At 41.7% G+C, this 24793-nt stretch overlaps 1 protein-coding gene and 1 long non-coding RNA gene across 5 annotated transcripts in view; one reads left to right on the top strand and one right to left on the bottom strand.

Moving 5' to 3' along the window:
* Positions 1 to 12866, bottom strand: part of AMOTL1 (angiomotin like 1) — a 146690-nt gene extending 133824 nt beyond the window's left edge. For both annotated transcript variants that reach the window (XM_008953811.6, XM_034933559.3), the window contains exons 1-2: positions 12759 to 12866; positions 869 to 919 (exon numbers count right to left, since the gene is read on the bottom strand). In XM_008953811.6, coding sequence (XP_008952059.4) covers positions 869 to 919; positions 12759 to 12843 — 136 coding nt within the window. In that variant the 5' untranslated portion in view covers positions 12844 to 12866. The remainder of the gene's footprint in view (positions 1 to 868; positions 920 to 12758) is intronic.
* Positions 1428 to 24793, top strand: part of LOC117975003 (uncharacterized) — a 64961-nt gene continuing 41595 nt past the window's right edge. For 2 of the 3 annotated variants that reach the window (XR_004665214.2, XR_004665215.2), the window contains exon 1: positions 1428 to 1638. This is a non-coding gene — a long non-coding RNA (uncharacterized LOC117975003). The remainder of the gene's footprint in view (positions 1639 to 24793) is intronic. The other variant, XR_004665213.2, reaches the window with a different exon arrangement.

The following is a 24793-nucleotide window of genomic DNA, read 5'->3' as shown; positions in this document are numbered from 1 at the left end:
TTTACTGTCAACATATATCATAAAATAAATCCTTTCATTTCATCTTAGGAAGGCAAGATATTCAGGCTAGTGATGAAAGAACAGTAAGGAGAGACTTGATAGCCCAGACCAGTAGCAGCTAAACTAACCTTGAAAGCAGAAGAAAAAAAAAAAGAGAGCCACTAAGCCACCGAGTGAGAATGGGTGGCAGGAAGAGTTAGAGAGATCCTGCCCATTCGCATTTCTTTCTCTTCACTCTCTCTTCAGCCTGTCTCTTGACAAGAGTGTCCTGGTTCACCCATCGCAAATCTCCACTTACCATGACAGGCATGAGGATGGAATGTCCTATCTCGAGACACCTACAGGCTAACTGAGGAATAGAAATCAGGGAGGGAAGCAGCTCCTAGGTCTTACAGTTTAATGATTACACCGCCGTTTTCAGCCCCTGACTTCATTAAATTCAGGGTAAGGACGACCCACACGGACGTCCTTCTCGTGCCAGGTACTTGGCAAGTCAGAACCAGTCGCCGCTGTGTCCTCCCGGCAAGATGAGCGAAGGTTTCAGAAGCCCCAGGTCTGGAAGTTTGCTGTGCCAGGCTCCTCGGAGCAGCACCACTGCCCCAGACGAACACGCACACACACGCACTCACACACACGCACACGCACACACACGCACGGTTCATTGGACACTTGCCCTGCCACCCCCGAAAGCACAGCGCCGAGGAAAGGCCGGTTCCGGCCGCGAAGGCAGCAGGTGTCCCCTGACCCTTTCCCTCCGCCCTCCAACCCCAGCCCCATCCCTAGCTGAGTTCATATGGACGCCCCCCAAACTCGCAGTTCTCGGGCAGAACTGCGACCAAGAAATAAAAGACAAAATGAGCAGACTTACCTAACTCGTCTGGGCTGTAGGATGCGGGCGAGGCTTCCACAAACTCACTGTCTGGGGGAGAAGAAAAGCAGAAAACAACTCGAATCGCTACCATTCAGGACGAACCCACCAAGCACCAGCTCAAGCGCAGGTCCCCGGGAAAAGCGCGGGCTTCTCTCTCCCAGCGCTCAGAATCCCTGAGCCGGAGGCCCCGCGGGATTCAGACCGCCAGATCCCCAGGGAGTGACAAATCGCCGCAGAAACTTGGGGGGGCAACTCGGCCCTGGCACCGCGCGGCTTCCAGGCGCGGTCAGGCGCGCGCCAACTTTCCCCGCGTGCCACCCCGCGGCTCCCCCGGCCGGGCGCTGGGCCGCGGCCGCATCCTCTGCCCTCAGCCCGCGGGGCGCATTGCTCTGTCTGCCGGGCCTGGCGCCGACGCCCCAGCGCCGAGGAGCCGCGAAGTTTTCCCGCGGTCCCGGGGCCCGAGGGCGCGCGGCGGCGGCGGCGAGCACCCCTCGCCCACCCAGGCGCCCCGCGCATCCCCGCTCGTTGCTAGGCGACCGTGGCCGTCACGCTCCGCAGAGGCGCGCGCGGCCTCCCAACTCCCGGCGGGCGGAATCCTCCCTAGTCCCCGCCCCGTTTGCCCATTTTCCAAAAAATCAGAGCATAACCCGTTCTAACCCGATTCCCTGCTCTGTTATGTTATGTCTGCCCTCCTCTGATGCTTGGGAAATCGTTTGTTCTGTGGGCTTCTCCTGAGGAGATGGACGATTTTCAGAGCTTGCAGAAAGGTAGGAGGAGACCCAAATGCCCCCCAATCCCCTCCTTTTGGAACCAGAATTCCAACTCCAGTCCAACATTATTTCCTACTCTTCAAGAGATCACCTGGCTCAAGTGGGCAAAGTAATATGAGCTGCATTGCACAGGTTGGGAAACCGAGGCTGAGAAGTTGTTAATTTATGCGTGACATCATTATGGTAGGGGTATGTGAGGGAGAAGTGGGGGAGGAGAGAAGAGCAGTGCTCCTTCTACTCTATAAAAGATTGACTGCTTTCAAATACAGAATGTAGAAGCAATGGTTATGCTCTGAGAGCTGTAAATTCTAAAATAATTAATGTAACACTGTGAGAACCTCCCCCTCTGAGTCAGTAGCCTGATAACTTGGACAGATGTGTTATGTATCTCCCCCCAGCCCCCAGGACTGACTGTGACTGCTCTGCATTAAGGGGGCGAGGGTGCTGGACTTGGGGTGTGCTCCAGAGAGAGCCCGGAAGCTGATGGCCCATAACAGGGTCAGTGGGAAGGAAGGAACAAGTATGGAAATGGTTGTCCTTTCTCCATCCTTGGAGAACTATTGGAGGGTCAACAGTCTGGGCAGCCTCCTGGGGGCCTTCTATTGTCTCAAAGTGATCAGAGCACCAGCTGCTGCAGCCTAAGGGCCCCGATCTGAGCCAATGTGCTCTCATCCTGTAAACACTCAGCCATCTCTGGCTTTTCCACTGTCAGTTTTTGGTTTACAAATCACCATGAAGGACAGAAAGCCCCTTTGGCCAGCATTGCTTAGGGAGCCCAGGGAAGCAGGGGTGGGGCTGTCCTCCCCAAGCAAGGCAGCATTCTTGAGCTGCTGAGCCTATCTCTCCAACCTCTTCTTTTTCCTGCTTCTTATAATCTGAGCTCCCAAATCCAGGAATTAAATATGTTTGGGTGAAGGTTTGCACTCATCACTCCATCCCCTCCCAACTCCTAGAATCCTCCCATTTGTCCTCTGGAACTCATGGTTCATCGCTAGCAAAATCTATATATCCTCAGCCTCCTCTCTGAATGTTTCTTTCAGTGTTGTGCTCTGACCCATACCTGGCTTTCCTTGAAAATAACAGGCTGCATTACTTGCCTCTACTTATTTCAGCCATCTATGGATCCTCCGGTTGTTCTACCTCATTTCTTGAAGATAATGGCATCTGATTCACTGTCACTTTTCCCAGTATCATTCCTGTGATTATTCTTATTTTTCTCCATCTACATAGTCACACTCTGATCTCTCAACTCTTCTGCATCTTATCCCTTTCTTGACCTGCTCCAACCACACCAGCCCCCTGCTGTCATAGCGACACCATGCATAATATCAAGGTGAAGTAATCCACTCTCCTACCTTTCCAGCTTATCCCCTCTGTTATTTTAATCCAATGTGTCCTTGACCCCACCAGCATCTATAATTTACTTATCCATGACCTTTTCTCTGCCCCTCACTCTCCTCATGACCCTCCTTCCTTCCTTATGGACTTTAGTTTCCAGTTTCATTATTATTTCTCTCTTACTTACACCTTCAAATCCATGTTCTGCTCTCTTTCCATGCTATTTACCTGGTAAAAACACAACCCTAGTAAAATATAACTCTCCACCTTCTTTCCATCTACACCCAGCTAAACATGATTGAAGAAGCACAAAATTGGCGGGCATGGTGGCTCACGTCTATATTTCCAGCACTCTGGGAGGCTGAGGTGGGTGGATCACCTGAGGTCCTGAATTTGAGACCAGCCTGGCCAACATGGTGAAAACCCATCTCTAGTAAAAATACAAAAATTAGCCAAGTGTGGTGGTGCATGTCTGTAATCCCAGCTACTCAGGAGGCTGAGGCAGGAGAATCGCTTGATCCCAGGAGGTGGAGGTTGCAGTGAGCAGAGATCACGCCATTGCAGTCCAGCCTGGGTGACAGAGCAAGACTCCGTCTCAAAAAAAAAAAAAGCACAAAATTATGCTCTCTGGTCTTATTTTCGATTCATGACCACTAAAATCAAATGGAGCTAGTGCAGCCCAGCAATCACTCTGCATTTGCCTGTTTATTTACTCTCCCACTCTCTTGTTGCTATGGATGAATCATCTAAGGCCATTATGGCCTCCTGTATGGATCAGATCCCATTTATGTGGCTTTTCCCTCTCCCCACCTGGATTAATATTTTCTTCTGTCCTTGATCACTCCTGTCAGTATACAGACATACTACTATGATCCTGTCTTTTTAAAAATCCTTTCTTGACTCTATGTATCTCCAGCCATTACTCCAATTCTCATCTCCCCTTTACAACAAAATTCATTAAAATAATTGTCTACACTGATAGCACCCATTCTCCATTTTGCTCTTACAAGCAGCCTAAATAGGTTTCTACCTCACTCTGCCAGAGTAGCTCTTGTCAAGGTCAAGAATGGCTTTGCCATTGCCAATTCCAATTATCAGTCCTAGATCCTAACAGCAGGTTTTGACCTGCTGATCTTATGAGTGGATGGGCTCAGATGGGCTGTCTGCAGAATCAGTCTCCTCTGGTTTCCCATAGAATCAAGCAAATAACATTTGTGTCTCAAGAGAGGTGGCCTATAGAAGGCCTTGGGATCAGCCAGACCTGGGTTCTAATACCTCTTCCAAAACTAGCTAGTAACTTAATTTCTTTCAGCCTTAGCTTTGTGTAAACATGGAGATAATAATCATACCTAGCATACCAATGTGGTGAGAGTGCAATAAACTAATGCACTTGGAGCCCCTAGGAGAGAGAGTGTCACACTGTAAAAGTCAAATAAACATTAGTTATTATTGGATGCCATGCTCCTTTACAGCTGACACAAATGGACTCTTTTTATCCCTTAACAATTTTGAGTTACTAAAAGAAGATATTAACCACAGAGTATGTTTACATTAGAGGAATGTTCGTTGTCTCCAACTTTTAGTTTGCATTCCAAGAGTTGGCTTGAAAGCTGGTTACTTGGAGCTGGCAACAGGTTTACCCCTATGAAGAGCGTTGCCAGTGCTCCACAGGGTGATTAGGTTCTGGAGCCTGCCAAACTGTTCTCACAATGGACTTGCCTTCAATTTGTTCATATAAATGGATGACTTGTAAACTAGGAACTATCCTTACAACATTTTAGTTATTTGAATTTCCTAATCAACTGAGGGTTAATGAGAAAACATTTCTCTTGTTTCAGTATTTGCTGTTGAAAATTCTCTAAAGTCAATGATTCCAATTTTCTATCTTAGGAAGTAGAATAGAGCCAACAATAATGTTTCATATTAATTAAACAAACATTTATTGGGAATTTACCATGCTTCCAGCGCTGTGCAAGGCACTGCAGACACAGAGGTGATCAGTGCCCTTCTAATAAGGGATTCCATGACAGACCTTATTGACTCTCAGGGCAATGTCCAAAGTGCCTACCCACACTTGACTTTTATAGGTCTCTTATAAAGAAATGGTTCTGCTGGAGTGTCACTGAGTTATAATAAACAGTGCACAAGTTTACGGATTTGCATCTCAGCTCTGTGAATATTGGGTGGCGGGCATTTTCAGTTTCCTAACAATAATACATACCTCACTGGATTGTTAGGAGCAGCGAAATAGGTAAGGTATGAGACAGACCAGGCACAGTGTCTAGCACACATAGGTACATAATAAATATTCATTTTCTGGCTGGGAATGGTGGCTCATGCCTGTAATCACCACACTTTGGGAGGCAGAGGCAGGCGGATCACCTGAGGTCAGGAGTTCAAAAGCAGCCTGGCCAACATGGTGAAACTCCATCTCTACTAAAAATACAAAAATTAGCTGGGTGTGGAGGCAGGTGCCTGTAATCCCAGCTACTCAGGAGGCTGAAGCAGGAGAATCGCTTGAACCCGGGAGGCAGAGGTTGCAGTGAGCAGAGATTATGCCATTGCACTCCAGCCTGGGTGACAGAGTGAGATTTCGTCTCAAAATACATACATACATAAATAAATGTTCATTTTCTTCCCACATAGAGGGCTAGAGCATGCCAGATTGCTCTCCTTTTCATCCCAGGTGGCAGGTGGGCCTCCTGCTGCCATGGCCCCAGCAGACACCAAGAGGGAGTCCCTGCCCCTGTTTCTAGGGAAGCATATTTATTAGAGGTGGGACGTATGGGGAGGAAACGACAAGGTGGAAATATTTCTGGAGCTCAAGAGGAAGTTTACCATAGAAACAGATTATACAGGGGCCTGGTGTCTAATGGTCACTGTTACTATTGCCATGATATATCATGAGTTGATGGGCTTTTGGGAGCTGGCCTGGGAACCCAACTCCTAACTCTAATGTTCTTTCTTTCCTTATATTATTGTAAATGTTTTAAATTTATTTTTATAATATAAACAAATAAAATGTGTTTGCTGTAAAGGAAAAAACATTTGGTATAGATGAGTATAAACTGAAAAATAAAAGTCTCCTTTCCTGTCCTCTCCTAATCTCCATCCGCAAACTAAAAACCATCCACAACTTCTTATGTGTCCTAGTAGGAATTTTTAAGGCATATTCAAATGTGTATACGAATTGTTTAAACAAGTTGGATATTATTATTATGGATTCCAAATTAAAGGCAAAAATTTCTAAATGAAATTTTGCTCCACTCCCAAACATAAGCTGGGGTATGACTATTTTCTGTTTAGGAAGGCAAGAAAGTATATTAAAAAGTCATAGAAGAAAAGTCTTATCAACCATTAGAAAACAGTAAAATCTTAAACAAAATTTAAGTGTTTAAAGGGTAACACATAACGCTTCAGTTATCTGGAAAACTCAATCAGCTCCCTCGTTCCTCAGTAAATGAGGTATGGTTATATAGCAACACTGGACATAATGCCAGGATCAAAGGAAATCTTAGCTGCATTTCTAGAGCTAAGAGCACACTCTACATACTTTTTTGGGGGTACAATGCCCATCACAGATATTCTGCTTAGTGTGCAGGGACTCCAGCTGTAAGCCGGGAACCTGCCCTGTAGCAGTCTGGGAATGCCATCAAGCCCCTGCCCAGCCTCTGCTGCAGAGGTGGCAGGGTCTGCTTTGACTGCAGGCTCTACTTGGAGGAGCAGACAACGGGAGGGCCTTTACAGGCTGTTCTCACTCAAGGGGCCCCCAGGGGTTACATAGCTACTTGATGGTGTTCAGAAGAGGAAGAGACGGAGTCTCACACAGATATGCTTCTTTCTCCAAGAGATGGGTGAGGGGCTAAATGCCACATGGGGAGAAACTTTATCCAGCCAAATGATGCTATTAATTCTCTTTGCAAGAAAGAGCTGCACAAATGCCATAATAACAAGTTAAGACAGTAGCTAGGGCCCACTAGGATGTGTGTATGGCCTTCCCATCCCCAGCCCCCAAGGAAATCACCAATTTCAAGCATGAAAGACAGAAAGAAGTGAGCTGAGCTGAGTCATCTCTCTGCCTTCCTCTCCTTCCTGGTATTGCCCTTTGATCATCTTCTCTGCAGGTAGCCTTCTCTCTCCTGGAGGCCCTCTGCTAGTTAACAGTAGAGCAGAGCGGGGAAGCAATACCCGCTCCTCCTCCCCTCCTCTCCCAGGGGAGCATGGGCAGGACTGATTTAGAGGGAAGAAGGGCTAAGGCTGCCTGAGCTCAGCAGGACTCTCTTCTGTTATCCTTGTCTCTTATCTGCACCTCCTAGGACAAGCCAACAGATAGGACAAACACATGCCTATCAGTAAGGTTTCATCAAAATGAAATTTGCAATTGATTGGTTGAAGCATTAGCTCCCAGGCTGAATTGGCCCAATAGGCATTTCTTGTTCTCTAGGATTTAATAGTCTTTCCTTTTAGCACAACTCCACTTCTTTATAAGACTTGATGAAAAGGAAAAAGAAAACACAGTTGTTTTATTTTCCTTAAATGAAAATCAGGCCTCAGGTAACTACTTTGTTTCGTAATTTCCAGAAGACAGGAGTGGGCTCCATAGGAAGAATAATTAACCATATCTCACCTAAAAAAATCATTATCCTAAGCAGAAACAATACAGATGTTGTATGGATCTGCCTCAAGGCCAGCGACCAAGAGATGAAATGAAATTAACTCTGACAGGAAGCCAATGGTTCATTTTGGTAAAAATGCCAAATGTGTCCTCTAAAAATTCCAAATGTCAATGCAGGAGGTGCTATCAACAAAAGCAAGGTGTTTTGGGAAATATATAAATAAATTAAATTTGTCCCGTTCCTGCACTGCGTTCCCCACCAGATTCCTGTTACCAAGTATAGTCCAGAGAGGAAGATTTAAAAGAATCTTCACTCAATATCATATCAAAGGAAATAAAATCTGGCTGAGCCAAGAAGCTACTAGAAGGTGTACTTGGACATGAGTCAGAATAAAGAACGATTCCAAAAATACATACAAGAAAAGGTCCCTGCAGAGGAAAATCATACACTTCCGACTTACACTCAGATCTATTGAGTGAAATCAGACAAAATACCCAGTGTTAAGATTAAGGACAAAAACATTTGCTGCAATTGAAATCTATGACTAAACTATTAAAAAACAAAATCTGTAGGATAAATGTGAGTTTCTGCTGAAATGCAGAGACCATGATCTTATATTTCCAACCCAGCATCTAAGGCAGAGGCCTGAGGGGGAATTGCTTCTTTCAGAGCTGCAAATCGAGTCTTCCTGGACCACACAGAGGCTTCTCTTCTTTCACAGAAAAGGGGTTTTCCCAAGATGCTATTGCCTTAGCAGTCAGCATAGTGTGGGTGGTGGAAGGAAAAGCAGGAGACCTTGCTGTAGCCCTGTTTTTGCCACTAATCTTTAATAAGTGTCCTAATCTGCTTATACTGTGCTCTTCTCTGTAAAACGACAGTTGAAACAGATGAGGGACTTTAAGGAACTAATTGAAACAAGTGCCAGTAGGAGATCACAGATAATGGATTCCATTATATGCATCTGTTCACTACAGAGTATGCAAGAAAAATAGACAAAAAGGATCAAACTTCTCAGAAAGGTGGAGATGCAGAGTAATGTTGTCCTTAGAAACTGACAGACAGGAGTAAAATGGATAGAACGCAGCTCTGGAGTATGAAGACCTGAGTGTGAATCTGCTGTCTGAGCTGGGCTTAGTTAGTTTGCCTTTGCAAGACTCAGTTTTCTCATCTGCAAAATGGAGATAATACTAACTACTTCACAAGATTTCAATAAGGGTTTGAATGCAATGAAATCATGTACATGGAAATGTTTGGCACACAGACTGCTGTCAGGAAAAGTTGCCTCCTTCCTCCTTGACCAGTGTTAAAACTCTCCCTGACCCTGAGAGGCTTCAGAAAGGAAATCTGCTCCTTCCTGTTTATATAACCATAATGGGAACAGTACCACTGAATTTCTATGACGCACCTGGCCCACGCTGCCAGGCCGTGTTTCCCAGACTTCCTGCCTCTCCCCTAAAGAGGAGCTTAAGCAGGTTGAGTTCCCTGGGAAGCATGGATGACAGCAGGATTCCCAAACAGCTGAGTGAGCACATCTATAAGAGGAAGAAGAAATATTTTATAGATTTGCTGAGAAGGAACTCCTCTTCCGTACCAAATCCCCACATACTTGATATGGCTGGTGGCCGAACAGCCCAATTAACTTGTAATGCAACAGTCAGAAATGCGACAGTGGCCAAACACTGTCTCCCTTTTGTTTCATATGTCAGGGACTGCATGTGATTTCTTTTGGAAAATGTGCTCCAGACCTTTAAAATGAGTTTGAAAACCCTGTGGCCCAGATCACTGGGAATATTTTTAGGAGTGTCAGAAGCAGGAGTGGAAGAGGGACTTTCCTTCAGAAACTCCTTATCACCCCCAAACATCCTGGGTTCACAGCTAGCTTCCTGGAAGCTCTCCTACCCAATTGCAGCCCGAGATGCTCTGAGGATAATAGAAGGGCAGATGTTGTGTGGATCTGCCTCAAGGCCTATGACTCAACAGGATGACAGAGACTCCCTGGAAGATAATGCAATTCTCTGTGGACTGCAGGAAGCCAACAACAAAACCCCAAGGTTTGGACACTCCAGGGCTTTCCCTGGTACTCCACTAGAAATGCAAACCCCACCAGCCCATATTGAGCCTCAGAGATAGAATAGCTGGCACTAGCCAGTGGTGGGGAGAGGTGAGGTGGGGAAATGGAGTGTCGAGGAAAGATGCTTTGAAGCAGGTGGGTCAAGGCCTTGGCTATGCATGAGCTGAGATGGCTGTAGGGGAGAGCCCTGCTGTGAGCTTGGATGAGAATGCACATGTTACAACAGCACTGTTTATTTTCTGACCCTGCTCAGGGCTAGTTTTCATTTTAACTGTGACAAGCAAATAACCAGCAATACAAGTTTGTAAATGGACCACCAGAGCCTTAAGCTGTGAAGGCAGAGTAGGGAGTGTTGGAGAGGGAATTGGAGGGACAGAAGCCTATGGTGGCTAGGATTGGACTGATCTCAGTTTAAATTCCAGCTCTGCCATTTGTGAGCTGAATGATGTCGTACAAGTTTCTCAGCCTCTTCAGGCCAATTTTTTCATTCATGAACTCAGAATAAAGCTGTTGTGAGAATTAATTGAGATAGTCTATATCTATACAAAAAAGGCTTAGTGTAACATCTGGCAATATTATATATCTAATAAATGGTTAAAATATTTTTCTATAATTCGTCCATTTCTGACTTAGCTCTGGCACATTACACTTCCTCTCCAAGTGCCAGTATCCTCATCCTACTTCAACACCTCACGAGGTTCTCATTTTGGCACCTGACTCTGTCCTCTGAGGACCTGCACCTTTCTTGGATCTCATCCCAGGCCTCTGAGAACCACCTTAGTATCAGCTGCCCACAAGGATTTACAGATTTCAGCCACACTGATTCCTTGTGTCTGTGCTTCACCCACTTCACCACAACACTGCCCTGCTTTGTCTTGGATGCCTTCATATTTGCAGGATATAGACTGATTATCTGAACTGGAACCAGATATTATGGTGTCTGTTGCCTACCAGAACTAAGCTTTTCCCTCAGCCCCAGAAGCTCATCACTTACCCAAAAGCAGTACCTTCTCTTTAGGCAAACCTAGACACAGGTCTGGTTTCCCTTCCTATGTTCCAGCCTTGCCCCAAAGATTGCAGATAGATGACATGGTAAACTCACAGAGGGATAAGGCAGAGCTTGGAGATGGTCACAGTATGGAGTTTTTAGCCACCCCTTTGTTACAGTGATCCCTAAGGCTTCTTTCAGTTCTAAAATTCTCTGGTGGATGATTCTATTGCCTAGGTTACAAAAGCACCAAGCACCAGTGGGAAAACCACTTTCTTTCTCTCCTCTGCCTTTAGGCTTTGGTAACAAGCCTAGGGTCATTGAATCAAATGCTATAGGTGTGCTGAAAGCAAGGTGAAGTGATGTGGTGGTGCCAGAAGCAGTTGTATAATCAGATAGGTTCCCACAGCCAAAAAAGGTTTTCAATGAAGGCAGAGATATTCAGAGGATGTGGTCCCAACTGTCATTCATTCATTCATTCATTCATCCAGCCACACAGCCAGCCAGCCATCAAATATACACCATGAATTTGCCATGCAACAATGAAAGGGGTACAAAGATGAATAAAACAAGGCATCTGTCTCAAGAAGCACACAGGCTGTTCAGGATTCAGGCAAGCACAATACAGTGTGATGATACGTGCTGTGACATGGGAATCTGCAGAGGCTATGGCAGCACTGAGGAGGGAGGAGAGACTCTCCTTCAGACCAGGATGGGGGTTGGTAGGAGGTGGTGGCAGGAAGAGATCCCAGAACAGATGACTTAAGCAGAAGCTTCAAAGATGAGTAGGAACTGGCCAAGTGGAAGAGAGATGATAATAGCAGCCTTTGCAAAGGTTCACAGGCATGTGAGGGCAGGATGTATTCAGGGATCCAGGAAAAGGCTGATACAGTGAGAAGGAGGGGGTTGCTATTAGTGATGGGCAGCAGGAGATGAATCTAGAGGGGCAGGCAGAGGTCAGATCTGGAAGGGCTGTGTGTTGAACTAGGGAGGTTTAGTTTTTTTCCATGGGGTGTGAAGAGATGCTGGCTTAAGAACTTCTAAAAAGAGGCTGGAATGACAGTATGACAGTGCACAGGAACAAATGACAGTTGGTTTTTGGGTGGAATGCATCCAAATTTCCTCTCTCAAAGCTTCCTGTCTTCCCTTTGGAGACTATCTCATTGTGTGCAGCAGTGTTGGTTGGAAGACATATCCTGGTGTAGTGCAGAAGGTCTGCAAATGTTTGTTGCCATATAAGTTACCCTGTTTTAGAGGTGGGCACATCAGAGAGTATAGTCTGCTGTTCTCTATGTCTATCTTGCTCTCGTTCTTGTATTACTAGTGCTTGGCATAAAATAGATACTCAATAATATTTGTTGAATAAATGAATAAACAACAAACAAATGGGAGACATATCCTTGTGAAAACATCTGTGAGTGCATTAACCTCAGCAACCTTTCATCATCCATCTATAGAATGGCTCCTACCATCAAAGTAGGTCTCTATCAGATTTGAGGGATGGAGGAGGGAGCGGACTCTTAGACCTGACAGAGGACCACAGCTCTGTGTCAGGGTATGGTTCTTATATTTGTATGCTCTGCTCCAGGAAAGTAACAATATCTCCATCATTTAATGCTGAGTCACATTAATTGGATAATCATAAAGAAGGGAAAGAGCTGACCTACTCTGTTTATACTGGTTGCTTTATCCTCAACTTGAATGTTTACAGGCTGCTGAGAGGAGAGATGAGCAAAACAGGAAGAGTGCCTAACACATGTTAGGTGCTCAAAGATGTCTGACCAGCTTCCCACCTGGCCAGGGCAAGAGCTCATTACATGACAGCTGATGGTCCTCATGATAACACTGCAAAGTGGGCATTCTTACTCTCATGTTAGAGCCCAGGGAATGACAGATTTTTCTCAAGGCCATAAAACTTGTAAATAGTGAATTCGGGATCTGAACCCAGGTCTGTCTGACTTCAAAGTCCATTCCCTCTCCTCTCCACTCAGCTGCTTTTGAAAAGACAAACAGCACGGGCATGTACTGAGTACAGTGGATTGACATAATGAGGTGCAGAAGCTGAAGAGTACCATGCTATCAGGGACATCAAAAACGGCCATACCCACTCTGGTGCTGGCAAAATGATGAATTCCAGCATGGGATAACCAGGCTCCTTCCTCCAAAGTCCATTTTTCACTGAGGTCCATGCTTCTAGCCCCTTGTATGTATAGCTTTCAGATCAAATGGAAGCAATCTCCTGAAATAAATAATGAATACACAAAAGGGATTTGAATTACCACTGATGTTCTCTTTGTGAAGAGAAGCTTTCTTGAAGGAAAGTGGTCAGTTTCTAGCTCATTTCATTCCTTTGGCACACAAAGCTCGTTGTCTAGATTTGGGTATGGCCTGAGTGTGAAGTTGCTCAAGCCCACAAACCAGGTTTTCCTCACCATTCAGTTAACAAATATTTGTGGAATGACTATTGTATGCCAGGCTTTGAGCAAGAAATTTACTATTTAGTTGTGCATACTTTATAGACTCCTAGAATTTCAGGGCAGGATATAGTGGGATCTCAATTTTATTTAAAAGATACACACTCTTCTATTTGCCTGAAAAATGACTAAAAAAACTTGAACTAATAAGTTAGAAGCAGTTTTCATTGTATTAGAATTATGACTACTTTTTATCTTCCTTGTAATTTTCTGCATTTTCAACAATGAACATGTATTGCTTTTGTAATCTCAAAAAGGTATGCAATAAATATTATTTTAAAAGAACACTTCAGAGCCAAGAGGGACCGTGGAGACCAATTTTCCTTTTCCTTTTGAAAACTATGATAGAAAGGCACAGTTACAAGGGCTCTTGGCTTTCGTAAAAAGATCATTCCCACTCCATTGGCCACCACTGAGAAGGCCAGCCTGAAGAATCTCTCTATATGCAAACTGTACCTGGGCTGATTACAACTCATGGCCAAACTCTTGCCCATATTACAAAGAGATCTTGATAACGCTCTGCATGTAGCAGGTTCTCAAATGAAAGTGATTGAATAATTGAACATGACTGATTCATCACATCTGTGAATGCAGCAAGTGGGACATCCACACAGCAGAAGTCCTGTCAGCCTAATTAGGATAGGCACCAATCATCATTTGCTGTAGTCAGCCCAGCTGGCTTAATTTGGTCTCTAGAATGCTGTTTAGAGTTGCCCTGCGGGTTCCTGCACTGCCTGCCAGACTGCAGACATGGTAGATTGACTTGTTGCTTTTTGGCTATCTGCCTGGAGAAATATGATACTTATGGGAGATGCACCAAACAAATAACAATATCTAATAAAATACTAGGAAGTACCAAAGAATGTAGTGCACTTTATTGGGTACTGCTTCTCTAGCAATTTGTGTTGAATCCAATTACCCAAAAATTTTGGAAGGGAGTTCTAGACCAGAGTGAATATGGCACAGTGTAATAGTGAGAACGTTAGACTTATCAATAAATCCAGATTTTAGCCCTGACTCTGCACTAACTGGATGACTTTGGGCAAACCAGTTACTTTCTCTGGGCTTAGTTTCCTCTTGCAAAGACCTCTTCAGGCCTCCCAGACTTGCAGCCTATAATAATATGCTTTTGTATACAAAGGCTACCTATCCACCCATGTCAGTGGATTGAGGAAGCTACATTATTTATCCATTAGCCAACTGAGACATCAGCACACAAGAGGTGGCTGATTGAGGCTAGAAGTAGTCTGCCATTGAACCAGACACGTTCTCTGTGCAAAACTAAAAACATGTCTGGAGTAGAAATCCAATATTGGGCCATAATCACACTGGTATCATCATTTAATCAACTGAAGTAAATATCCAACATTTTATATCTTTGCTGATTATTAAATAGTATTAACAATAATACTACATCCTTAAAAAGCAAAACTTATTTACAACAGGTAATTCAAAATCACTTCATTAATCTTTGCAGTATCTTTGGGAAGTGAAATAGAGACTCCAAGAGCTTTGTTTGACAAAAATAGGCTTTAGTGATTAACCAAAGAGTGGTTTTCAAAGAAGAGTCCCATCTCTCTTGGCCCAGTGGCCTAGGTACCCTCTGGCTTCCAGGAAACAGATTTGCAAGATGATATGGATGTGTGAGGTTAGGCTCTCACATCCATGATTTTATTTTATTAATCTGAACTACATAGGCCCATGGTGAGTGTTTTATTAACTTTAACCTGCAACCCCTGCTGGTTTCTCTGATGCTTGAATTTCACTTCAGCTTGGGAAAACCAAGCACTAAATGTAAAATGAAATGGCATCAAACACATGTATTTTGAGGAAGGTTTTGATCCATCACACCTGTTACTGAAATTCCAACACCTCCCTTTAGCCACAGGAAGCCCCAGAGTTGCTCAGGAGATTCTGGAGCCTAGAAAAGAGTTTTCAGGCCTCAGGCCATATAAAATAACTTACTAAAGAATTTCTATTGGGTATTTAACCTCCATCCAAGTCTAAACCCTGCCATAGACAAAGTCCATGAAGAAGAAACTAAAAAGTAATGCAACCTTGAGAATTTAATGAAAAACATAATGCAACCATGGAAACAGGAAGTGAAGAAATACTTTCTGCTGAAGCAGCTAATGACAGCACAAATACTAATATGCCTGATAAGTTGGGGTGGGTGAATGGGAAAGACTATCAAAAACTTACAGATGTAATTCTGGCTTTGAGAATCACTTTTTTAGAACTAAGCTACCTGCATAGATGGACATTGGGGTCTATGGAATACTGGAATACTATGAATACATAATTGGCACTTCATAAATATTGGTTGATTGAATGGATGAATAAATGCCCAGTGTGGGTGAAGACTCTACCTAGGTATTAGATCTCATAAAGCTCTCAAAGGAGATTTGTCTACACCGATAGAGTGGTGTGAGACAGACCAGCAGAATGGACCTTTGGATTTAAGAAGGTTTAACTCTCCTGTTAAAACCCGTAGACCAGAACTCTCCTGAAACTGACACAGCCTCCTCTTTTATGGGTCCATCTACCCAGCTGCCCAAGCCAGAAACTTGGCCATCCTTGACTTATTACATCTCACATCCAACTGATCACTATGCTTTGTTCATTCTTTCAAATGTCTCAATAATCCATCTGCTTCTGTTTTCATTGCCTCAGCCTTTGTTGAACTGCCATCATCTCTCACTAAGCACTATGACAACTTCAGTGAGTCCCTGGTATTCATTTCCTCCAACCCATTCTCCACAATTTAGGTGTAGTAGTATTTTTAAAGCACGCATCTGATCATGTCACTTCTGGATTAAAATACTCCAGTAACTCATTGTTCCCAGGAGAAAGTCTGGACTATTTAACATGGTATATAATGCTCAATTATTACAAGGCATTTGCAGTCCCTGAATAAGCTCCCTTCTTCAGTCTTTTGTATATTCAGCCATTCCTAGAGCTCTAGCAAGACTGTTCTTCCTGCCCACCCTCTTCATCTTGCTAACTACAACTTATCTTCCACATCTCATCTTAGACTTGGTTCTGTGTTCCTCAGAGGCTCCCACAGGCTCCCTGTGCTTACCTCATTATAGCATTTATCACACTGCATTGCAATTTTCTGTTAATATATCTATAGTTTAGTTCATAGTTATGCACTTGAGAGCAAAGATCCTACCTTATTTTTATTTGACCCTAACATTTGCACAGTGTCATCATAAGGGAGGCACTTAATATAGATTTGCTGAATGAATGAATATGTGAATGAATAGTGTTGTTTGGCACAAGTGTATTTCAGCTTAACATGTCTTTTTGAAGAGTATTCTGTTTGCAACCTCACCCATTGCCTCAGCTTCTCTGGGAATTTCTCCATCTCAAAACCACACCCAAGCTGCCTATGCTTCCTGGCCCCATTCTGGCCTCCTCATCCAGTCTAACTTGCCTACATTCCCCCATGTCTTCTCACACTTCAGCTTACATACCTGCCCTTGTACCCAGCATGCCACTGGAGTCCCTGCCACTCATACTCCTGCCTCCTTCCCCAAGCTTGGGATGAATCCGTATGCTTGATTATCCACAGGATACACCTGCCACCTAATGCAGCCAAGTCACACTGGAACTTCTAACCACCACTTCTAGGGCCATTTCTGGCACTGAAGACTTGATCTAAAAATACAAATTCAGAAAAACCCTGGTCGTACATTGACTATGCCTTAATTGCCTCTATATGGCCCCATCTGTAGAGAGGGAATTCATTAACTAGAAGTACCATGTCTGGGGAATCAGGTAGCATATTCCATCATTCAGATATTCAAGCAACCCCTAGTTCTAACGCATATGAACACCATCACAGCAAACAAGTGTACTTGCTGGTAACTTACACTGTAAATCAGGATATACATAAATGTATATATACTGACATACAAAAATGAATTCATTCATTCATTTGATAAATACTAACTTGGTGTCTCCTAGGTACTAGTCACTGCACTAAACACATGGAATAGAAAAACAACAAATATTGTATCTTTCTTCAAGTAGCTTTCAAACTTGAAGAGGAGACACGTATATGAACGTATCATTACAGAACAACATACTAAGTACAAGCATAGATGCATGCACAGGGTAAACCAGGGATCTGCAAATAATGAAATCTGGAAGTTGGAATGGATCTCAGGGCCTTTAGTCCAACTCTTGCCTTATGCATGACTTTCCAGTATATGCTTATTCAGCCAATACTTAAATACTACCAGTGATAAGGAGCTCACTCCCTCGCCAGATAGCCCATTACATTTTTTAATGCTTCTGTGAAACAATTCACTTTCAGAGTCTCAACAAAATATTAATATTCACCAGCAATCCTCAGTGCTGCTGAGCTGTTCCCAGAACTCCTGCCCCTTGTTCTGTGCTTCAAAGGATGCTTGAAGGAGAGATGCTCTCCAGCCTTGCAGATGTAGACCTCCTTCTTCAGTGAGTCAGGAATCAGAAGGAATAGACTATCCTGGTTACAAGTAGAGGGTGTAAATCTTTCTGGTCACACCCAGAAGACAAACCAAACAACCCACTGAAGCACAAGAGGGAAGAGGTCACACAATGGGATCTTCCTTCTCCACCAGAAATACTTAAGATCTCCGTCATCTAGGATCTAGGTCTAGTTTATGTCAGCTATCCAAAAATCCTAATCATCAGTGGCCTGCAGACCACAGTAGAACAGAGGGAAGTCTCCTCCTGGGCTGCTCCAAGGGTTTGGTTCTGACGAGTTTCCGTTTCTAAGCTTGAAAAGTTATTTTCCTTCTAGCTCCAAATAGCTCCAAACATATCAGAATCTATCTTCACTCTTAATATTCAAGTGATAAAATTTCAGTGGCACCTACAATAATCTTACACTTGTTTGGAATAGAAAAAACATTCTAGGTATTCACTGTGAGAAAAAAAAATACCTTTTTACATGAATAAAAGTACATGAAATGCTAGAGGGATAGACTCCTCCTCTGTCTAAAATGGCTGATGTTTAGAGAGTTGAGATACTTATTCTAGGCTTCTTGTTTGTATCCAAGAATTCTTACTGGCTTTGTAGAATTGAAGAGTTTGAGTCACTTGGAAACCATTATTTCAGATTGGTTTATCCAACTGGGCAGAGTATTTGTGAAGCTGCTGGGGAATTTATTGATGTTAATATTTTAAATATTCCAATACATAATTTATGCTATCTTCTCTCTAAGGAGTTGTGTCAACAAGCATATTTTTAGTAAGCTAATGAAGTTTTAAAATTATGTGGTCCTTTGTAGAACTCTCAGTGACTCAGGCTTTTCATCTCTGAAGTTGGTTCATTGAGACCACACTCAGAAATCTCCTCTACCATGAAACCCTACCAGGCAGACCTATTTCTTTCTTCCTTTGTGCTTCTCACAGCTTTTTATATTCCATTAGGACAATGATTTTTCCATTGCAGGATAATACTCTTCCATTAGAAGTTGTCTCCTCAGGATAAAATCACATCTTGTTCACCCTTCCGTTCCCACTGTTAGCATGGTGCATGGCCATACTCAGGCTCAGGTAATTCTTGTTGGATGAAGGAGACTGACATACCTACAGCTGAGAAACTCAAGTGAGTCTATACTTGCAAACTCCTCACATAAAGCAGGGTTAAATCGGAAATCATAACAAAAGATTTGTCATTAACTTCTGCCAGTAGGCAGCACAATGCCCAAGGACACTGATGAGCAAAGAAAAAAGAAAATAAATATTCCAAAAGAACTGGGTTCTCATCTGGTTTGTGGCTTTTTAATGTAATGACTCAGGACAAATCACCTTATCTCCCCAGAGCTTAGTTTTTTATGGGTATGAAATAGAACTCATAAAGTTTATTCTTCCATCTTTGAGTTTTGTGAAAATCAGATGCCAACTGGAGAATCATCAAAGCAGTGCACAAATACATAGTACTGTTATCATTTCAGCAAATTTGCTTATAGAGCTCACTTGCTATGCAGCACTGAATTCCAACTTGCTTGCTTAACTTGGGAAGTGATACAGAATGTGGGAGGCAGTATATATATCGTGGATGAGAGCAAGGACTTTGGAGACAAATCTGGATTTAAATTTTAGATCTACCATTTATTAGCAGTGATCTGTGAGCAAGGTATATAACATCACTCATCCTAATTTTTTCTATCTGTAATAGGGTATCATAGCACATGCTTTGTAGGGCTATGGTAGGGATTAAGTGAGAAATGTCTGTAATTTACCTAGTACAGATCCTGGCCAGAAATAAAAACTAAGTAAATGACAATAGTAGTTGTTTCTATTATTATCACTATTAGCATGTGAAGTAGATACACTTCTGGAAGTGATGTTGTCCCATCTGCAGACTGCATTCCATGGAGAAACAGAATAAAATGTGAGGAGTCATTTATCTTAAAGGATAAGCTGCTGGCTAGAAGACACTTCTCTGAAAAAAAGATGTGTAAAAAATGGGTGAGAGTGCAAACAAGAATCCATTGATATGTGCTAGTTCTAGAAAGGGAGGGGAAAAACTAGTCAGGAAAGAGCAACAGAGGTGAAGAGGCAGAGGAATGCTCTGTAAGGACTTGCTGAGATGGAGCCATAAACAACACCACCTGGGTGTGGGAGGTTGGGAAACCCCAGGAGAGGATTAAGTGTTGCTATGTGAGAGAAGGAGCTAGGCTGAAGTCTATGAGGCAAAGAGACAAAGAGCCCGAATAAGATAAATGGCCACAGCTCTCTGATTATGAGCCAAGAATAGGATATTGACATGGGCCCCACAGCAAAGGGCTGTTGTTAATATACAGATCTTTACAGCCATTCCCGAACAGGTGAAAACATCACAGTTGCCAACCAATCCAGCACTGTCCATTAGAAAGAGAATGTGAGCTGCATATATAATTTTAAATATTCTAATAGCCACATGTGTTAGTCAGCTCCAGCTGCTATAACAAAATACCACAGTCTAGGTGGTTTCAATAACAATTATTTATTTCTCACAGTTCTGAAGGTTGGGAAATTCTAGATTAAGGTCCTGGTCAATTCTGTTCCCTGGCAAGGACTCTCTTCCTAGGTTGCTGATGACCACCTTCTCCCTGTGTCCTCATGTAGTGGAAAGACAGAGCACTCTGGACTCTCCTAGTTCTTATAAGGATACCAATTCCATCATGGGGGCCTACCTTGAAGACTCACCTAAATTTATTCACCTCCCAAAGGTCCCACCTCCAAATACCATCTCCTCAAGGGTTAGGGCTTCAACATATGAATTTGTGATAGCACAAACATTCAATCCATAACACCACATTTAAAAAAAAAAGTAGTACAGGTGAAATTAATTTTAATAATATATTTTATTTAATCCACTTTAGTCACAATACTATTTTAACACACAATCAGAATAAAACATTATTATTGAAAATGTTAGATTTTTTTCCATCCCAATCTTCAAAATCGGTGAAATCGGTGTCTATTTTCACTTATGCCACATGTCCACTTGGACTATCCACATTTCAAATGCTCAATAGCTACACATGGTACAGATCCCATCCCAAAGGAAAATGAATTTTATTCTCCTGACCTCCTAGGCTCTTAAGATCTTTTAAAAGCCTAGATTCTTACAGCCAGAAAAGGCTTTTGGAATTGTTGTGTTCAGAGAGCTCTACATATTCTCAACAGGTTTCCCCTTAGCATGTTTACTTTAAGCAATTTTATACCTGTTGAAATTTACCCTCCAATTCAATATTCACTGAAGGCTGACTTAATGCTTGGCCTGGACAGGTTAATCATGGTTTATGTTCCATCCGCTCTCTCTTCTAAGGGAAACTAACTTACGCACACCCTCCTCCTTCAATCCCTAGGCACCCCATTTCTTCTTCTGCTCCTCACCACCTCTCTAGCCCAGCTGATCAAGAGTGGACACATGACTCCACCTGTGTAGTCACCTCGTGTGGAAAATCTCGCTCAATCAGGGCAGACAATTGACGGGCTAATCAGATGCCCTGTCAGGAATATAGAGGCAGAATCAGCAGATAGGGAGAAGTACCAAAAGACACACACAAAAGAAAAAAGAGAGGGAAAGAGAGAGCTACAAATATTGGGTTTCCAGCCACTTCTCAGATTTCTTCAGGGAGGGGTTTTAGGTGAGGGAGGTATGTGGCTTGGAATAGCTCCTTCTCAATCATGTTTCCACATCAGGTTTCCAAAAGCCATTTCATTTTAACAAAGTGATTCTCCAGATGAAAGACGTTTGAAAGACTCCGGTGAGAGATCTCAAAATAACTGTGATTCCTGGAGCTCCGGTAGAACCTTCCGGTACCAGCCACAGTCTGGGCTTCTGAGGTGCAGCTGTTTCGCTGTTTCTGGTTTTCCATGCAATTCCTGTACCTCTCATGGTCATGACTAGTTTTCAAGAATCCTTTATATGCTGAGGGAGCCTAAGTGAGTCTACCTTTCAACACAATTGCCTTCCACAGAGAGGGATATTTTCATATATATATTTGAGCAAAGTTCTTTTCCACATCTCCCCTTGGACTTGTTTGCTCTCAATCTCATGCCAGGACTTAGCCTGCCACAGAAGTGATGGATTACCTTGGATCGCATCCCCAAGTAATTATATTCTGAAAATACCTCAGCACAGTGGCCTTCTGGGGACTCTTTTAAGTCTCACATCATCTGCAGCAGTGGTTCTCAGCCGAGGCTGCACATTCAAACGGTCTGGGAAACTTCTAAAATATGCTGATGTCCTAGGCCCTCCCTCAGACTCTGAAATCAGAATCTCTGGGGGCAGATCCTTGGGTGCCCGTATTTCTTAAAAATCTCCGAAGTAATTCTAATGTGGAGCCACAGTTGAGAAATACTGTGTGATACACCGGATGTGCCCTCACATAGACTTGGGTTTCTATCACAGAAAACCAGATTCTGTTTTTAATTGAAAAAGAAATGCGTACTTATTTTTTTTAAAGAATACGTAGTGAGGAATTATCCAAAGTGAGAAGGCTCACTCATCAGTAGTATTCCCAACGGTTCCACTCCCTAGAGGTAACTATTGCAGTTTTTTAATGTGTCCTCCAAATATTGCCTATGTTTCTTCCAATATTTAAATCTCTCTCTCTCTCTCTCACACACACACACACATTTTCGCTCTGGCTTTTTGTCTTACTAACATATCTTGATTATTAGCCTAGAATTTCTTTTTGTATAAATCTATGGGGCACAAGTCTAATTTTGTAACATGCATACATTGTATAGTATGTATATAGATTGTATGCATTCAGGGCTTTTAGGGCAGCCATCACTCATATAATGTACATTATACTTATTTAGTAATTTTTTATCATACACCCCACACCCTACCCTAGCCTAGACATTTTCGATAAAGGAAAACAGTGTCGGGGTTTGAGTACTTCTTTTTCCAAATAATAAAACAAAAGTAAAACTAATTAAAACAGTGTGATCTTATTACTGGAATAAATAAATTATTTGGTAGCACAGAATAGGAAGTCCAAAAAATAATCAATAGAATTGATGTGGTATATGAAAAAAATTGGCATTTCAAATTAGTGGGGAAATAAAGGATACACTATTCAATAAATAGTATTGAGATAATTATTGGGACAATTGTCTATTCATTTTTTTAAATGGATTCCTATTCACAGCATATAAAAATTAATTAAAGATGAATTAAAGTCTTCACAATAAAACTAAGCATGTTAGAGGACATAATTTTACAATTCTGGCATGGGAAAATCTTACTAAATAATACATAAAATCTAGAAGTCACAAAATAACTATAGACAGATTAGGCTACATCAAATTTAAATTTTCTCTAAAAAGAAAGAGTAAAGAAAAGTAAAATAAAAATAAGAAAATGAAAGGTAAAATTTATAACGTATACAAAAGATTAATATCCATATTTAAAAATGTTTCTATATATCAATAAACTGACAATCAACAGAAAGCTAGACAAGGCTATCAACTGATAATCAATAGATAAACAGATATTAATTATAAAAGTATAAAAAGATATTCAATGCAACACTCAAAGAGTCAAAACAATCTTGATATCTTTTTTTCACTTATCACATTGGCAAAATGTTTTAAAAGATTAATATCAAGAAACGGTGACTATTTGAAGAAACAGATATTCTCTAACTTTGGTAGAAAAATATGCTAAAAACAGTTTTTAAATGGCAATTTGGCACATCCCCACATCCTCTAATATACAAATTCATATGTCATTTGATTTAGCAATTTCACTTCTAAGTAATCTATTCTACAGAAAGCAATTACAAAATAAGTGCACACAAAGTTATATGTAATATGACATTTTTTGTAATAAAAAATTTTAATGACTGTCAATAAATAAAGTAAGGTATAGTTATATTGTAAATCTCACATAGCCATTAAAACAAATAAAATGACTCTATAAGAACTGATAAGTCAGGAAATTGACAAATTTCCTGTAAATTGTAAAAAGCCAGGTGCAAAACAATTTACAAAGAGGATCCAATTTTTTTCCAAGAAAGATACACATGCACACTTTTAATCACATAGAGACAGGCCTTCAAGGAATAGCAGACTTTTAATAGAGATACTTCTAGGGAAGGGAGTGAGATTTCAAGCTTGAGAGTATGAAGCATAGAAGGAAACTTAATTAACACCATATATTTTATATATTTTTATAAGGCATAGTTATTAAATTTGTAATTTTTTAAATAATGAGAGGAAGAAAGTTTTCTCACTGCTTTAATTTGTTCTTTATAAATTCTGAGTTTATCTTTCTTTCATATGTCTATTGGCCATCTTTATTTCTTTTCTTCTGAACAGCCTGTTCATGTACTTTGCCCATTTTTATTCAATTTCTTTCTTTGTACTGAATGTACTATTTAAAATTTTTAAAGTATATTTTGATCTTTTTTCTATTTATTGTTGTATTCTGATTTCATTTATACTACTTTCATCACATATGTTTTATTTATATTTTAGATAATTAAATGTATCAGTTTTTTCTTTGTATAGCATCTGAGTTTGGAGCCATGCTTAAAAAGTTATTTTCTAATTCAAGATTATTAAATAACTTACCAATTTAAAAATTCTTTTTATTGCTTAATATTTAATATATGTTGTTATTAATCGGGAATTTATTTGGAGACAGGAATACAGCTTTAACTTTCTTTTCCAAATGTCATTTCCCTCAATACCACTGGGTTGAAACACCATATTGCCACTTTTGTTGGCTCTTTCTGGACTCTTTATTTTTTCCCACTGATCTCTACAGTTTTGTACCCGTACTTTAATAATTATATTTTGTGACATGCTTTAATTATCTAGTATGACTAGACTTCCTCTCTCATATTGCTTTTCCTGCCAGAAATTGTTTGTCTCTTCCCATTTTTCAATTGTAAAAGTTTATTGTGAGATAAGATGTTACAGACTCACTTTTACCTCTCCCTCTCCTCTAAATATAACTAAATACTCTGGAAATAACTCAACAGATGATTGTAAAAGGACTCTGAAATATGGAAAAAAGAAAAGTTGACTGGCTAGGGATTTCAGGATGTGAGACACCGTAGTGATTTCCCTGGGTTTTCTTTTTATCTCCCATATATCCCACGCTGAGCACCAGGGAGGCTTACAACCCCAAACCACCAACAGGCATAGCATTGAA

The sequence above is a fragment of the Pan paniscus genome, chromosome 9 (genome assembly GCF_029289425.2).
Source record: "Pan paniscus chromosome 9, NHGRI_mPanPan1-v2.0_pri, whole genome shotgun sequence".
Lineage (NCBI taxonomy): Eukaryota > Metazoa > Chordata > Mammalia > Primates > Hominidae > Pan > Pan paniscus.
The sequence above is the reverse complement of the archived record's forward strand: the minus strand, read 5'-3'. Positions and strand labels throughout refer to the sequence as shown.